This window comes from Megascapheus bottae, chromosome 14, assembly GCF_031878675.1.
Source record: "Megascapheus bottae isolate mThoBot1 chromosome 14, mThoBot2.hap1, whole genome shotgun sequence".
Classification (NCBI taxonomy): Eukaryota; Metazoa; Chordata; class Mammalia; order Rodentia; family Geomyidae; genus Megascapheus; species Megascapheus bottae.
The window spans coordinates 16,986,086-17,004,248 of NC_143522.1; the positions used below are offsets into that span (position 1 = coordinate 16,986,086).

General features: G+C 36.4%; 1 protein-coding gene across 12 annotated transcripts in view; it reads right to left on the reverse strand.

The window, feature by feature from the left end:
* Cep128 (centrosomal protein 128) overlaps positions 1-18,163 on the reverse strand; it is a 340,438-nt gene that overhangs the window by 309,343 nt on the left and 12,932 nt on the right. For all 12 annotated transcript variants that reach the window (XR_016537579.1, XR_016537580.1, XR_016537581.1 and 9 more), the window contains exons 2-5: positions 17,259-17,402; positions 14,246-14,407; positions 13,140-13,226; positions 467-593 (exon numbers count right to left, since the gene is read on the reverse strand). Coding sequence is in view for 9 of the 12 variants with exons in the window: in XM_090344647.1 (XP_090200773.1) it covers positions 467-593; positions 13,140-13,226; positions 14,246-14,392 (361 nt within the window). In the remaining 3 variants the exon portion in view is untranslated. The remainder of the gene's footprint in view (positions 1-466; positions 594-13,139; positions 13,227-14,245; positions 14,408-17,258; positions 17,403-18,163) is intronic.

Genomic DNA, 18,163 nt, shown 5'->3' on the forward strand with positions numbered 1-18,163 from the left:
TCCTCCTGTTCTTAACAACAAATCCCATAGGATAGTTCATAATCAGAACCTTAAAAAACTACTATGGTAGGACAAAATTACTAATCCAGAAAACATACCATCCAGTAAATATTATTCATATCTTTGGAGTTTTTTAATGTTTCTTATTACCTTTAAGTAGCTGTGCAAAGCATTTCAATGTGCCAGTTTATGAGAACAATATATCACATACTTAATTCTTTGTGAACAGAAAAATAAATTCAGGCTTTGTTAGGTAAAACTACAACTATAATAGGGTCTGAAAAAAAAAACACCACTAGTAGAATTACAAAGATTCTTTAATAGGTTTCAAAATACACACTCTACTATTCTTGAAAATTGCATATTCTAATGCCTCCTATGGATGACATTATACATGTACCACATTTCTGTAAAGGTGACATGCTTACAATATGAACTTTGTTTCCGGAAGACCTGAAGAGTTTACCTGTCATGGTGCCACTACCGAGGTCACTTGTGCTTAGACTTGTAACAGAAGCACTTCTGCCCCCTGAGTTTCTCTGTAAGCGTTGATTCCGCAGTTGGTTTATTGATTTTTCCAGGGTTTCTCTTAACTAAAGAATACAGTGAAGTGTGAGTTACCCTTTTTTAAGAACTGTCAAACTCAAGCAGACTACAGATTTTTAAAAATTATTTCTGAAATGCTTAACTTCCATCAGAAAGTTAAGATCAGAGGAATTTCTGAACTAAGTTAGGAAATACAAAACTAGTACATATACTTCGACAACAAGGGTAAATTTGGTTTTTAAATGTTATCAGTCACCACCTATCCCATCTAACAACTGCCAAAATGTAGAAAATATCTAACTGATGAACCCATCCATTTGGAGAAACCTAACAGGGTTGAAACATTAAAAAAATAATAAAGGGCCAGGAGTTTGGCTAGTGGTAGAGTGCTTGCCTAGCATGCACAAAGAGCTGGGTTCAATTCCTCAGTATCACACACATAGAAAAAAGCCAGAAGTGGTGCTGTGGCTCAAGTGGGAGAGCTCAGCCTTGAGAAAGCCCAAGGACAGTGCTCAGGCCCTGAGTTCAAGGCCCAGGACTGGCAAAGAAATAATAAAAAAATAATAATAATAAATTTTTTAAATAAAAATTGAGAAAAATTTGTGGCCTAATTTGAAAACCCTAAAATCATGTGAGTCTAAAGCATACAATCCAAAAAACTGAAATATCAATGGTAGATGAGTGAAATAAAACAGACTTTAAGTTATACCTATAAGTCTCATGGAAAAAAAATAGATCCTTCAAAAGCTCAAGGAATTAAACATTACATAAGAATTATTAACGACACAAAAGATACTGCACAAAGAATAATTACAAAGCCAGAAGAAAAAAAAGAACTGATGAATCCTTAAATACAAGGTTGAGTCGGGTAGCCCCCTTATCCACAAAGGAAACATTAAAAATATTAGCATCAATGAATTAACATGTTTCAAAAATGCATGAGTGAAAATGGTACTCAAAGAGGGGAAAGTCCCCCTAGAGGATGCTAAGGAACCAACTCACTATTTTGAAGAATCAACAAAGGTTGTTTTTATAACTAAAGAATCAACAAAGGTTGTTTTTATAACTAAAGAAATGTCACAAAAAAGAAATGTCACTTGTTAAAACAGAAATATATTTTTATATTCCCAGAGCTATGTTTTATCTCTTAGAAAAACATATTGATTGGAAACACAATGTAGGTGAACATTAGTGAGATAGGAAAAAAACACAAAGAACTGGGGCCAGGAGTTTGAACTAGTGGTAAGAGTGCTTGCCTAGCAAGCACGAAGACCCAGGTTCGATTCCTCAGTACTACATACATAGGAAAAAGCCAAAAGTGGTGCTATAGCTCAAGTGGTAGAGCTCTAATCTTGAGAAAGCCCAAGGACAGTGCTCAGACCCTGAGTTTAGGGTCCAGGACTAGCAAAAAAAGTTTTCAAAAAAAAAAAAAAAAAACCTCAAAGAACTGATCTCATTATAAACTAATTCTGAAAGGAAATGATCTAAACAAGAATGACTATTCCAAATGGGAGATGTGAACAAAGAAAAGTATGACCACAAGGAAACCTAACAATGCTCTCCACAGCTGCACCACACTTCCTTTCTGCTTCTATCCAGGTCCTTCACACTCAATCAAATAATTCTAACTTTATCCTGTTCCACTCTGACCAAGAAATATGATAATGTATGTAAAAATAATTAGAACAAGGCCAGGGGCAGATCAGGTTATGCAATGAATGGTAGTTTTCCCATGATTAAATGCAAAAGGATAAATGGAATGAGGAAATCAGATGCCTCAGTCTGGCAAAGCTATTTATAAGCCTCTGCTATGCCAAAAATTATAACTTCACTAAATTCCTCTGATACATTATCTACAGATACTTAAACAGGGTAGTCATACAAATTCCTCATATCATTCTTCTACAGTATAGTTCAAATCCCAGTTACAGCTCTACACTGTTTCATATCTTGGTGCACTTTCACCTTTGTTGGCAAATTCTCTGTTCTGATTATTTATTTTTGTAAAATAACATTTGGATTTCTCATTGGGAGATAAAGAGGTAAAGTATATATTTCACTCTTCATGACTAAATCACCAAAAGACTGCAAAGGAGTCATCTGTTTTCCACACAGTAAATTGTATACTGAAGAGAGAGATTACCAACATGCGTGAGGTTACATTTAGCTAATACACTGTGGTAGTGAAATTTGAATCTCGTTGTTGGAGGCATGTTATTTAAATGAGAGTAATAACATTCCTGCACACTGACAGCATTCAAACAAGTGAGCCTGTGTACACTCTTCACATCACTTCAGGCATTCAGTAAACATTTCAGAGCCTCATTGGATGGAAGAATATACAAACTCTCTTACCCAGAACTTGAACTCTGTTCAGTTTTACTTATTCCCCAAGCTTTATTGACAAATACCTGGTTTGCTTTTTCAAAGTAAAACAGGTAAAAATGTATACTTTCCAAAGCTCTTGGCCCTATACAGGTTCAGTAAACATTTTAAAATGCTTCAATTCTGGAAACCACTGAGAAATTCCAGTTCGTTTCTTCCAATCGTTCATTTTCATACTAAGAAAAACTACTCCCTAAAGTAACATACATTATACACAAAGACATGAAAATTTGGTCATGACTAGATAACTCCATTCCTTTAGAGGCAGAATTGAGCATAAACATTTTGTATAACTGTTCTGATTTGTTTTCACCACACACTGAAGAAATGGTAAATAGGAATAATTTATGTGAACAGAATTCATGATAGTCGGGGCAGTTCAAAAGTGTTATAAGTATAGATCTATCAAGTTAATATGAAAAAGTTAAGTCCTTTGTTAAACACGTCATTTGAAATATGATGTAAAAATCAATGTTAATAAATTCTTTAATAAAAAAAAAAAGCAAAGTCCTCACACTATCAAATGCCAGGGTTCAAAATCCCAGAGAACACTGGAGGCGGAAGAGAGCTCATCATAAGACTTTGGTCTAGGCATTAGTAAATCTTACAAAAAAAGAAGGGAGCATACCGAAATAAGCAAAATCACAGACGAAAATGGTAATATCACGACAGAAATTACCAAGATTCAGAGCATCATGAGGGAATACTTCTCAAACCTTTACACCAACAAATTTGAGAATCTAGAAGAAATGGATGAATTCCTAGCCAATATTAACATAACCACACTGAACCAAGAAGACCTAACCCAACTAAACAGGCCTATTTCAAGCACTGAAATAGAAATGGCAATAAGAGACCTTCCACCTAAGAAAAGCCCAGGGCCAAATGGATTCACAGCTGAATTCTATAAGGCCTTCAAAGCAGAGCTCACACCAATACTCCTCAAGCTCTTCAACGAAACTGAAATTGAAGGCTCTTTACCAAACTCATTCTATGAAGCCAGTATAACCCTCATCCCCAAACCAGACAGAGATTCATCAAAGAGAGAGAACTATAGACCCATTTCTTTGATGAATATTGATGCAAAACTTCTCAACAAAATACTGGCCAACTGTCTACAACAACTCATCAAAAAAATTATACTATACACTATGATCAAACAGGTTTCATCACAGGGAGGCAAAGCTGGTTCAATATACACAAATCAATTAACATAATTCAACACATCAACAGGAGCAAGGACAAAAATCACATGATTGGCTCAATAGATGCAGAAAAGGCATTTGACAAGATCCAACAGCCATTTATGCTAAAAGCTCTGGAGAAACTAGGAATCCATGGAACATTCCTCAGTATAATAAAGGCTGTGTATCACAAACCCACAGCTAGTATTATAATTAATGCCGAAAAGCTAAAGCCATTCTCTCTAAAAACAGGAACGAGAAAAGGATGCCCACTCTCTCCACTCCTCTTTAACATAGTATTAAAATTCCTAGCAAGAGCAATAAGGCAAGAAGCAAGCATAAAAGGGATCAAAATAGGGAAAGAGGAAGTGAAACTTTCCCTCTTTGCAGATGACATGATTCTGTATTTAAAGAACCCTATAGATTCTACTCCCAAGCTCCTAGAGCTGATTCAAAACTTTGGAAAGGTAGCAGGGTATAAAATTAACCCTCAAAAATCAACTGCCTTCCTCTATGCCAACATTGAGAGGAATGAGGCAACAATCAGGAAGCAACTGCTTTTGCAATAGCCTCAAAGAAAATAAAGTACCTAGGAATTAGCTTAACTAAGAATGTAAAGGACCTTTTTGATGAAAACTTTAAAATCCTGAAAAAGGAAATTAAAGCAGAACTGAGGAAATGGAAAAACCTCCCATGCTCCTGGATTGGAAGAAACAACATCGTGAAAATGACAATCTTGCCAAGGGCTATCTACAAATTCAACGCAATACCCATCAATATCCCAATGTCATTCTTTAAAGAAATAGAAGAGGCAATCCAAAATTTCATATGGAATAATAAAAGACCCCATATAGCAAAAACACTTCTTAGCAGAAAGAACAGAGCAGGAGGAATTTCAATACCAAACTTTAGACTCTATTACAGAGCTATAATCATCAAAACAGCTTGGTACTGGCACAAAAACAGGCCTGAAGACCAATGGAATAGAACTGGGGACCCAGATATTAAACCACAGACCTATGGCCACCTAATCTTTGACAAGGGAGCCAAAAAAATAGAATGGAAGAAAGACAGCCTCTTCAACAAGTTGCAGAAAACTAAAGTTGGATCCTTCTTTGTCACCCTGCACTAGAGTTAACTCCAAATGGATCAAAGACCTCGAGGTAAAAGCCGACATACTGAAACTTTACAAGAAAAAATAGGAGACACACTAGGCCTCCTTGGCACAGGTCGAAACTTTCTTAATAAGGACCAAGAAACACAACAAATCAGAGAAAGGCTGGATAAGGGGGACTGCATTAAACTGCAGAGCTTCTGTATAGCAAAGGACATAGCTAGTAAATTAATTAGGAAGCCTACAGAATGGGAGAAGATCTTCACTAACCATACAACAGACAAAGGCCTCCTATCTAAAATATATCAACAACTCAAATAATTGAATCACTCCAAAACTAATCTCCAAAGTAACAACCATCCCATCAAAAAATGGGCCAGACTTAAAGACAGTCTTCTCTGAAGAAGAAATAAGAATGGCTTATAGACACATGAAGAAATGCTCAACATCTCTGGTGATAAAAGAAATGCAAATCAAAACAACTCTAAGATTCCATCTCACTCCAGTTAGAATGGCCAGGATCAAGAAAACTAATAACAACAGATGCTGGAGGGGATATGGCCAGGAGGGATCACTACTACACTGCTGGTGGGAGTGCAAACTCATTCAACCACTATGGAAAGCAGTATGGCAGTTCCTCAAAAGACTAAACATAGAGCTCCCCTATGACCCAGCAATTCCACTACTTGCCATTTACCCAACTGTCCAGAAACAAGGGCATACTAAATCCACTAGCACAACGATGTTCATTGCAGCACTATTTACCATAGCAACCAGATGTCCCTCAGTTGATGAGTGGATCAACAAGATGTGGTATTTATACACAATGGAATTCTATGCTGCTGTCAGAAAGAATGACATCGCCCCATTTTAAAGAAATGGAAAGACTTAGAAAAAAATCATATTATGTGAAGTAAGCCAGACTCAAAGGAACATAGGCCCAAGAGTCTCCCTCATTTGTCAAATTCAGTAGAAACCTTGGGATCTCCTAGCAGAGATTTACAATAGAACAAAATGTAGAGACATAAGGCCAAATAGTATGACACTAAATGTAAGGACCTCCAGGATAAGGAAACAAAAGCCATATAATGAGTGATTATTGTCCTTAATGTACTACGTTATCTCTTGTCTCTTTTGCTATCCCTTGGTTATATCATATTGTTACAATATTTCACCTTGTTATCTGATATATTTTATATGTGCTTAATTGGTTATTTGAAATTGGATAGGGAAGGGGGAAATCAAAAAGAGTGAGGGGAGAGGGAAGAGAAATGGGGACCATGTCATGAGAAAGGGTATCAATGTTTGTGAAGTTATGCACCTTCTATCTGGTGAATATAATGTAACTCTTCTATTAATTACAATAAAAAAATAAATTAATAAAAAAATGAATTTGGTCTAGGATAATGCCACTCCTATGTATTTTGATTATTAAGTGCCTAATGCCTGGCTTTGTCATGATGCCTGTTTCTACAGACTGTCAAGATTGATTTGGCCACAGATTGCAAAATATATTACGTTCACCTTAATTTCATGAAGATAATTTTGTTTGTTATTTACTTTTATTTTAAGAGGAATTTCTTCTTTATGTCAAAGCTCTCTATATCACATACATTCCAAATATAATTTAAGGGGAATTTTTTTCCATTTCTATATGCTTTAAATGTTAACAAATGAACATTCATAATAAGTAGAAGCCTGTGTTTTATGAATAACATACAAAACAGTATATTATATATATAACACAGTATACTCACAAACACAAAGGTGGAAGTATTAGTAGCTATGCTAATTTAGCATATAATTTGAATTTGAAATAATTCACTTTTCACTTAGGGATGCTGCAGCATGTTGATAGAAATCAGCAGATAAAGAAATTACATGTAACTGCTTAGCAAGGATCAAAAATCATATGAGCACTTAAGTGCTAATTACAATCACCTAAATATAAAAACATTCATTTTTCAAATGTTGAACAGTGAAAGTATATAAGTTTGCTCAAATTCACTGAGAGTTTCTACAGGCCAAATCAAGATTCAATTTCAATTCTGATTCCAAAAATTATGTTTTTCTTACTAGCCTCAGGGCAAAAGTTCTATAAAAAATTATTTTTCTAACCAGTGATTTCATGAGTCACAGAAATAAAATTTTCAACAGGCGAATTTAAATACTTAATTCTAAAAGTCTAAAATATAGCCGGGAGTTTGGCCTAGTAGTAGAGGGATTGCCTAGCATGCACGAAGACCCAGGTTCGATTCCTTGTTACCACATGCATAGAAAAAAGCTTGAAGTGGTGCTGAGGCTTAAGTGGTAGAGCTCTAACCTTGAGAAAGTCCAAGGATAGTGCTCAGGCCCTGAGCTAAAGCCCAAGACTGGCAAAAAAAAAAAAAAAAGTCTAAAATATGATGACAAAATGACTTTAACAAAACTTTCTTAGTTAAAATTTTCTTAGTTAAAATTTTCTACCTGTGGATTCTTACTACCCAATATTTAGGCTAAAGAATGATCACAAAGAGGTCTTACCTTCAGACAATTAATGATTTAATGAAGTTCAGTCAGAGAAGCAGATACCACCAACTTGGAGATATGCTAATTGGCTAGTAGCCGGCTTTAAACAATCAATGACCCATAACTGAATATACTTGACAATAGAAATCGACTAAAGACATATAAAATCCTGGATTTTATTGCTTAAAATTCAACATTTGTACAAAGTTCACATACCAGATGCCAAGATTCTATGCATTCCAAAGAAAAATTTTAATCAGAGTACTTAATTAGAAAAAAAAGACCTATTAGTACGAGTCTAAACTCTAATTTGATAACCAGTCTTTACCTTAAAAATGAACTTAATGAGTCAAGAGAGCCTCATTTTTCTTTTCAACCCAGAATTAACTCCTTTATATAAACTTTCATCCCTATGTTCAGTATTTTATGTTGAATGCTCTGACTCAAGAACATTCAGTTTTTATAGCATTAACAGAGTATACCCCTTTCTCTCATGAATAGAGACAGAGCTCTATATCTATAAGCTAGTCAACCACACAGTTCTGTGAATAGTCTAACACTGAAAAGCACAATTTGCTCTGAAATCTTCAAAGGTTTTACCATAAATGTTTAAAAATTATTTAAAATATATTTTAAATATATTATTTTTAAAAAGAAACCTTCACAGGCTTCCTTACATATCCTCTTTAGCCCAAGGAATTCACAGCATGACAATACCAAATGACACTATTTCTTTTCCCTTCCTGGGACTTGAACTCAGGGCTTGAGGTCTGTGCTTGGGCTTTCCACCGCTAGATCTCTATCACTTGAGCTACAGCACCATTTCTGGCTTTTTCTGTGTGTGGTGACGAGGAATCGAACCCGGGACTTCATACATGCTAGGCAAGCACCCTACCACTAGGCCAAACTCCCAGCCCCAAATGACACTTATTGAAGATCATGAAGCTCAATACCAAAGATCTAAACTGAGACTATCCAGCTAACTATGGTTCACTGGCCAGAAACCGTACAAGAAAAGTTAGTGAAAAAAATCAATGGTTGTTAGTGAAGATGAGAAGAAAAATCAATGCCAACAACTGCAGTGGACAGAGTATGCCACATTGTTCTAGTGGCGACTACATCTGCTGCCAGGGACAACATTTTAATGCCAATTCTTGCTCAGCTCCTGACGTCTTCCTCATTCTGCTTCTATATTTGCTCCATCTACTTCCCAGTCTAGATGCCTGGAATGATAGTAGTCTTTTGTATTGTGGTATACATAAAGATGACTTCCAAGGTGTCATTTCTCAAGGTGTAATTTATATAAGACTTCAAACTTTGAATCTAAAGTCCCCATTTCTGAGATACAAATTCATAGCATCATGAAAAATGTAACCATTTAATATAAATGCTCATCAAAGCTCATGAATCCTGATGTTAAGATTCTGAAAATTTTTCTATGTTATTTCTCTTCTCTTTTTTTTTTTGCCCTTATGGTTTAGTCTCATATTGTTATTGTATCTGACTTTGTTACCTGGTATACTGTATATACATTTTTTTTTTTTGCCAGTCCTAGGCTTGAGCTCAGGGCCTGAGCACTGGCTTTCTCAAGGTTAGAACTCTGCCACTTGAGCCTCAGCACCACTTCCGGCTTTTTTCTATGTATGTGGTACCAAGGAATTGAACCCGGGCCTTCGTGCATGCTAGGTAAGCACTTTAACCACTAGGTCAAACTCCCAGCCCTGTATATACATTTATTTGTTTATTTAAATAGGAAAGGGAAGGGGGAAAACAAGATGATTGGCAGGGTGCGTGCGGGGGGAATTAGGGACAAAAACATGAGACGGCGTATGTAAGAAGTAATGCACCTACTACCTGATGAATGTAACTGTAACCACTATATATTATCCCAACAATAGAAAAAAAAAAGATTGTGAAAATTTACCCTCCCCTGTCAGGTGTCAATGCCTCAATTTCTGTCACATTAATAGACTATTGAAAATAATAACATCACTTATGTCCAATTAAACAAACTTACATAGAAAAAGTGTCTGGCTACATCAAATGTATAAAATCAGTGCACATTAGTGAATGTGTAAAAAAATATGGTGTATATACATAGTGGAACACTAGTCAGCCAGAAAGAAAAAAATGGAATCATGTAGCTTGAAGGAAAATGGGTGGAACTGGAGATTATCATGCTAAGCTAAATAAACCAGAGTCAAAAAGACAAATACTATATGTTCTCTTCCATATTCAGGATTCAGACTGAAAAAGAACACACACACACAAACACACATACACACATACACACACACAATCACTTCTAAAATGACAATGATGAAATTTATCACTATACTCAGTGAATTTACCGTAAAGCGATGAATGACAGTTACTCATATGCTGGAAAGATAAGTCACTGACAATCAAATGTTTTATCAGAACAAGAGCTTGAGGAAATTATAGAAGAAAAACTAGATCAGATGAAGGAATATGCAAAAATGAAAAAAAAACAAAGATAATTCATCTCCTGCGTGTCCTTTTATATACTAGCTTTGCAGTCTATATACTAATGGGTCAGAAATAAAAATGTGTTGACTTTATATCCTATGAATAAAACTACTATCCCCAGAGAACTGAGCATTATTCAACTATAAGCCTACCACAAGCATATCAGACACAGACAGACACACGCACACTTAAAGAGTCACAGTAGAACACATCTTTAGCTTCAAATGCTTATATGTACACAAGTTTCTCTAATACAAATTTCACTCCCAATTGCCCAATTCAATGGTAACCTAATATAAATAAGCAAAGATCTAATATTCAATGTGGCAATGCAGTATTACTCATTGTTACTAGTTTATAATGGCTTTCATTTTTCAAAAATGCAAATTACAAAATCAATTCATAGGGCAATTAACCTAAAACACTTAACCAATAAACCCGACATAAAAAAAATCTATAGCTCCATCTTTCAAACATCACACATCCTAACGGCTACTGAAAATTTTTCCAAGTTTATTTTGTAAATGAAGGTACAGCCTTTATCACAGAAAATGTTTCCTTGTGCTCAAGCAATTAGTTTCCATTACAAGAAAATAATGACAACTATGCTTTCACTTTGTAACAGAAAAACAAGCAAACAATTATAACTGAGAGTTACAAGACAATTCACTACAGCAAAGATACATATAAAACAAATATTATTGTATAAATGTAATATTAGTCTACTCATTACAGAGTATACTAATCACTACAAGCATAAAGAAATAAACTTAATTAGTTTTCCAAGAGTTTACAAAGGAAGGACATTCCAAAGGAAGGAAAAATAGCAAGAATTAGCAAACGTTAATAAAAAAAATATCCACTGCATTGCAAAATTCAAGAGAATCTTTCTTTCTTGCTGCCCTATATGAGCTAAATCTAAACTAGCACATTTTTGAAAGGCAATTTCGAAATAACAAGCAATTCTTTTCCTTTGCTTTTTTTTTTTTCTTGCCAGTCCTGAGGCTTAAACACAAGGCCTGGGCACTATCTTTGGGCTTTCTCAAGGCTAGTGCTCTACTACTTGAGCCACAGTACCACTTCTGACCTTTTCTGTTTATGTGGTTCCAAGGAATAGAACCCAGGGCGTCATGTATGCTAGGCAAGCACTCTACCACTAGGCCACATTCCCAGTCCCGTAAGCAAACTTTTAAGCACACATATGCTTTAACCCAGCAGTTCTATTTCTAGGAATTCTACAAGATTACATATAAATATGTATATCATAAAGGTCATTGGATATTGTTCATAACAAATGAAAAACCTGGATATGTCCTTATTATGAAATATTATATAACTCCTTAAAAACAGGTGGGACTACACAATCTTATGTGAACTGTGATATAAAACAACTAAATGAAAAAAGAATTGCCTAGAATTTTTTTTTTTTTTTGCCAGTCCTGGGGCTTGAACTCAGTGCCTGAGCACTGTCCTTGGACTTTTCTCAAGGCTAGAGCTCTACCACTTGAGCCACAGCACCACTTCCAGCCTTTTTCTATGTATGTGGTACCGAGGAGTCGAACCCAGGTCTCGTGCATGCTAGGCAAGCACTCAACCATTTGAGCCACAGTACCACTTCCAGCCTTTTCAGTGTATGTGGTTCCAGGGAATAGAACCAGGTCTTCATTCATGCTAGCGGAGCACACTACCACTAGGCCACACTCTCAGCCCCTGCCTAACAATTTTAATACACATTAGTACATGCCTAGAAAGATATTTTTTTATTGTATTTTGACAGGATGATATATGGAGGGGTTACAGTTACATTCGTGAGGTAGTATATTACTTCTTGAACACTGATACCCATTCCCATGAGAAAGAAATTTTCAAGAGTCAAAATGGTTACCTCTTCAGAGGAGAACTGAGAGGGGTTTGAGTATATTATCTTGTTAAAACAATGAGTATCTGTAACTTTAAAATAAGCTATCCTTAATATTTATTTCTCTCTATCAGTAGTCCAGGATTAACAAGTCTGCTTATGTCCTGAATTCTATCCTATACTTAAAGCTTTCAATTAATAGAATCTAATCAAAGTAAGCTAATTGGAAATCTGACAAGCTAAACTATATTTCATTTGTTTAGTTAGTTATTTTTGTCAGTCTTGGGGCTTGAACTCAGGAAGCCCTGTCCCGAGGCCTCTTTGTGCTCAAAGCTAGCTATCTACCACTTGAGCCACAGCACCAATTCTGGCTTTCGCCAAAAGTTTACTGGAGATAAGATAAGAGTCTCACAGACTTCCCTTGCCAGGGCAGGCTTTGAATCACCATCCTCTGATGTCAGCCTCCTGAGTAGGTAGCTAGGATCTAAACTATATTTAAACTCTAAGATAATAGAACTATAAAAAAAAAAAAGAGGCCGGGAGTTTGGCCTAGTGGTTAAAGTGCTTGCCTAGCATGCACGAAGAACCGGGTTCGATTCCTCGGTACCACATACATAGAAAAAAGCCGGAAGTGGTGCTGAGGCTCAAGTGGTAGAGCTCTACCCTTGAGAAAGTCTAAGGACAGTGCTCAAGCCCTGAGCTCAAGCCCAAGACTGGCAAAAAAAAAAAAAAAAAGAAAGAAATTAGGGGCTGAGCATAGCCTCGTGGTAGAGTGCTCCCCTAACATGCATGAAGCCCTGGATTCAACTCCTCGGTACCACATATACCAACAAAAGATGGAAGTGGTGCTGTGGCTCAAGTGGCAGACTGCTAACCTTGAGAAAGCCCAAGGATAGTGCCCAGGTCCTGAGTTCAAGCCCCAGGATTGCCAAAAAAAAAAAAAATTATAGCTATATACATTGTTATTTCCTCTCTTACATCTCTAGTTCTCAAAGACTACATCCCCCAAAACAACTTGGTAAGCAAAAATGCAAACACATTTAAGCATTCTCACATGCTCAACAACACCAGCCTGCCCATTACTGTAGTCCCGATATCGCCCAAGCATGTGGTCCACTTGTCGAAGGTTCCGACTGGTATCCTTGAGAGAGAAAATGAAAATACTGTTATTGTTCTGAACAATACTGATCCTAAGCAATGTCAGTAGTATGTCAAAGAGCTAAGCCAACAGTTTGTTAAAGGTATAGCTTATATTTTAGTCTAATTAAATATCAATGAACTTCAAAAATATCAAATAAACTTTAATATTACTGTGAGAAAAAGTCAAATCCAGTGGGGTACCAGTGGTTCACACTTAGAATCCTAGCTACTCAGAAGGCTGAGATCTGAGGATTATGGTTTGAAGCCAACCCAGGCAGACTCAAACTAACCACTCAAAAACCAGAAGTGGCAAAGCATTAGCCTTAAGCAAATAGAGTACAGAGACAGTGCTCAGGCCCTGAATTCAAGCCCTATGACCACCCCCCCCCAAAATCAAATCCTTCTTTTATTTGTATAAAATCCAAAACACATAATTTAAATTTTATCCAAGGTTCTGAGGTATAATATGCTCACATAGTAGAAAAAAAAATCTAGAAAGCACAAAGCACCGGCCCAGTCTTCAAACCCTAATACTTCCAAAAATAAAAAGGAGGAGAAAAAGAAAGAAGAGGAAAAGAAGGAAGAGGAAGAAGAATCAAAAGAAGAGGAAGAAGTGAAAGTAAGAAGGAGGAAGTGGAAGTGAAATAAAAAGGGAAATGAGGAGGCAGCATCCCATAAAGAAAAGAACAGGCAGAGTAAGGAAATATGAGTTTTGAAGATGAATGTAGGGAGCACAAGGTAACAAATACGGGGCCACCTGTAGAAGCCAGAAAAGAAGGGGAACAGATTTTGTCAGAGGTCTGATCTATAGAACTCTAAGATCATGTTTTGCTGTTTTGAGATGTTAGCTTTGTGGTAATCTGTGAAATAGTACTAAGAAAATTAACATGCTGCTAACGCTATTACTCAGCTCAACCTGCTCAAAATTTACTAATGGGGAAGTGGCAATGAGGCTCAAGGGGTAGGATTGCCCCTGAGCTGTTTAACTCAGAGTTCAAGTCCCCCCACCGTAAAACAAACCTGTAAAGTATTTGTTATACTGTTGACCTTCTCGGTGACATCCACTGATACATGACTTCCACTTTCTCTTGGAATTGTTCTGGCAGCCCATCGACTCACGTGGTCACGATAGCGGTAGCAGTCTGAACCAGTGGTTGATTCTGCCATTGATACATGCAAATCCTTAAAACAGATCAAAGCCAGGTCAATCAAACATTTATTTTTTTACCTTTTTTTTCTTTTTTGGTCAGTTGTAGGGCTTGAACTCTGGGCCTGGGCACTGTCCCTGAACTCTTCAAGTCAAGGCTAGCACTCTACCATGAGAGCTACACTTCCAGTTTTCTGGTGGCTAACTGGAGATAAGAGTGTCATGGACTTTCATGCCCAAACTGGCTTTGAACTGCAATCCTCAGGTCTCAGTCTCCTTAGTAGCTAGGATTACAGGCATGAGCAACCAGTGCCTGGCTCTACCTTTTTTAATTCTTATTACATCAAAGTGTTTTAAAATATCATAATTTCTATAAGAAAATAAAGTATACTTTCCAGTGTACTTCTCCTTTGTTTTTCTCTGATTTAAGAGATATGATTTAGTTATAGTTACAATTCCATATACTAATTACATAAATTTCTGGAGAGCTTCAAATTTTTAAGATACTTCAATATATAGTATCTCACTTAATTCTACCAATAAATCTATAAAGATGAGAAAAAAGTAGATATTCTCAAAAGATCCACATCAAAACAGAAATCAATGGACCTCCAGCTTCTTCAACTCTGTGAGACAGGGTTAGAGCATCCTGTTCAATAATACCCCTGCTTCTCCACCTTTTTGTGCACCTGTCTGCTCTGTTCTTGCCTCTTTCTGTATGCAAGGAGAGGCAGAATGCCCATGATGGGGCTTGCCCACACCAGAAAATGTCAGCAAAAACTAAAGCAGAAGTAACTCTTTGGCATTGCTTTCCCAGCCTCATGGTTGTTTAAATTCAAAAGAAAATTAACCTAATAAGAGATCATAAATGTAATTTGTCCTTCAAAGTTAAGAAGTCATTTCTTGCTGGGTAATGGAGGCTCACACCTACAATCCTTATCTAACTTCTCAGGAGTTTGAGATCTGAAAACCCTGGTTCAAAGCCAGCCCCAGCAGGAAAGTCCCGTGAGTTTCTTGTGTGCAAGTAACCATCCAAAAGCCAGAAGTGGATCTCTGACTCAAATGACAGAGCACCAACCTTGAGAAAAAAAATCAAAGCTAAGGGACAGTGCCCAGGCCCTGAGTTCAAGCCTCAGTATGATACAAGGGGGAAAAAAGTGACTTCTGTATCTAATGAATCTCTGCCATATGACCTTTTATGGTAACTCTATGTCCAAGTATTTTCCAGTGTTACCTATTAGTAAAAGCTGGAAGAACCAGCATTTTCTACATCCTTTCAATTATTCAGGTATTACACAGGATATTTGTATAACCAATCCAATTTAATTCTCATAGCAATTCTATGAAGAGAACACTGTTAGGGAAGGAGATTTATGTCCAGTATTGCAAAAAAAAAAATAAATAAAGTGAAAACTATTTACTCCTCATTAGTGGAGAATGCTAAGAGGAGATGGCTAAGAGGTATAAAGTAGCAGGCGCAACGCCACAGAGTGATTATAAATAGCAAGCTCAGGATTAAGCGAGCCTTCTTTACCTTTCATTGTATTTTGTTGTCTGTTACCCACTGGATAAGCCATCTTAATATGTGTAAGAACTTCTAAAGCCACAGCTTTCATATGTCTATGGTTTCCCCAAGCCTCATTTCATGTCTTTATAAAAATATCAATGAAATATTAGGAAGTAACAAGAAATCTGAAGCAGGATCAGGAAAAAAAAAATAAGTTATAATTCTGTAAAGTAAATTAAAGATAAGAAATCATTAAGCAGAATGAAATGGTAATACTGAGAAATACAATGTGTTTACTATAATGATTGTTAGTGAGAATAAGGGGCAAAATAACTACCTTTGAAACAAATAAATGTTTCTAAAAGTACCAGAATATAAGCCGGGCACCGGTGGCTCACACCTGTAAGCCTAGCTACTCACAAGGCTGAGATAGAGGATCACGGTTCAAAGCCAGCCTGGGCATGAAAGTCCGTGAGACTTTTATCTCCAATTAACCACCAGAAAATCAGAAGTGGCACTGTGGTTCAAGTGGCAGAACACTAGTCTTGAGCTGAAGAGCTCAGGGACAGCATTCAGGCCCAGAGTTCAAGCCTCAAGACCAACATCAACAAAAAAAAGTACCAGAACACATTTCAATGGATACAATAAAGAATAGCGCATCAAACTTATGAGTCGATGAGTTTCAACTTGAATAACAACAGTTAAAAATTCAGTTGCTACAGTTCTTTTTAATAATTTTGAAATTGAATTAAAATACATACTAGTACAAATATAGCAACAAAGGGTTGGAAGCCAGTGCTACAGCATCAGCTAAAGCAAGCAACAAGAACAAGAGTGCAGTCCTAATTCAAAATCCCAGTATCAACAACAACAAAAACTTTAGCCAGGCACCAGTGGCTCATACCTATAAACCTAGCTACTCAGGAAACTGAGATCTGAAGGACTGATGTCTGAAGCCAGACCAGGCAAAAAAAGTTCATAAGACTCCATCACCAAAGTAACCAGCAAAAACAAAGCTGCAGACATAGCTCCATTTTTAGAGAGCCAAAAAACTGAGCACAAGGACCTGAGTTCAAGCGCCAGTATGGAAAAAAATACATATATACATATCTATACATGCATACATATATACCAGCAAGAAAATTAATATTAATGATATATGCTACCATTCTGATCCATGTTTCTAATTATTTTTTTTGGATCCTGGGGCTTGAACCACAGCACAACTTCCAATGTTTCTAATTTTTAAGAACCAGTTTTTTTTTTAAATTTTTAACACTAACAAAAATTCTTAATAGTATTAGAATTAAAAATAATATTAACTAAACAGTCTCAAACTATCACCTAATCACAAGAGAAGAAAAATTCTTCTCACTTACCCCAAGTAGAATTACATAGTTTTAATGAGACAGAATCACACTTTTTAGCATGAATTTCACTGGTATAAAAATGCAAAGTCTTCCGCTATTAAGTTCAATTACTTGGAGCAATAAAAGATGTTCAAACTGCATCTGATGGAACTCCTGCAGAGATACCAAAATTTAAGGCATGATTATATCTCAGGAATCTATATGCATTTTTATTTATATAAAACACAAGATTTTAATTACATAAAACATTATTTAAAATAATATAAACATTGAACCAAAGACAATTAATAAATATAATTAATATAAAGGCCAGGCATGGTGGCTCACGCCTGAAATCCTAGCTACTCAGAAGGCTGAGATTTGAAATTCAAGGTTCAAAGCCAGCCCAGGCACTAAAGTCCATGAGACTCTTATCTACAATTAATCACTAGAAAACCAGAAGTGGGGTGGGCTCAAGGGGTATAGCAGTATCCTTGAGCTAAAAAGGTCAGGGACAATATCCAGGCCTAAGGGTTGGGTGGTAGTCTTGAGCTGAAGAACTCAGGTACAGCATGCAAGCCCAGAGTTCAAGCCCCATGAATGACAAAAAACAAAATAAAATAAAAATTGGAGTTGTTTACATTGGTGATTTAAAAACATGACACTTTCCTCAACTACTACTTATAATTAAATATGATTCCCATTACTAACTTGAATGGACTTAACTCTAAGTGGCACAACACAGAAAGCATCTATGATGGCTGAGAAACATCCCACCAGTGTATTATCAGCCAGCAACATCTTTCCTCAAATAATGGAGTTGACTGAAAGAAGGGAGGCGGGAGGGTGGAAAATAAACATAAAGGCCACTGAAGCTGGCAGAAGCTCATATCATATACTTAAACCTTAGGGTCCAGACATGGATCATGAAAATA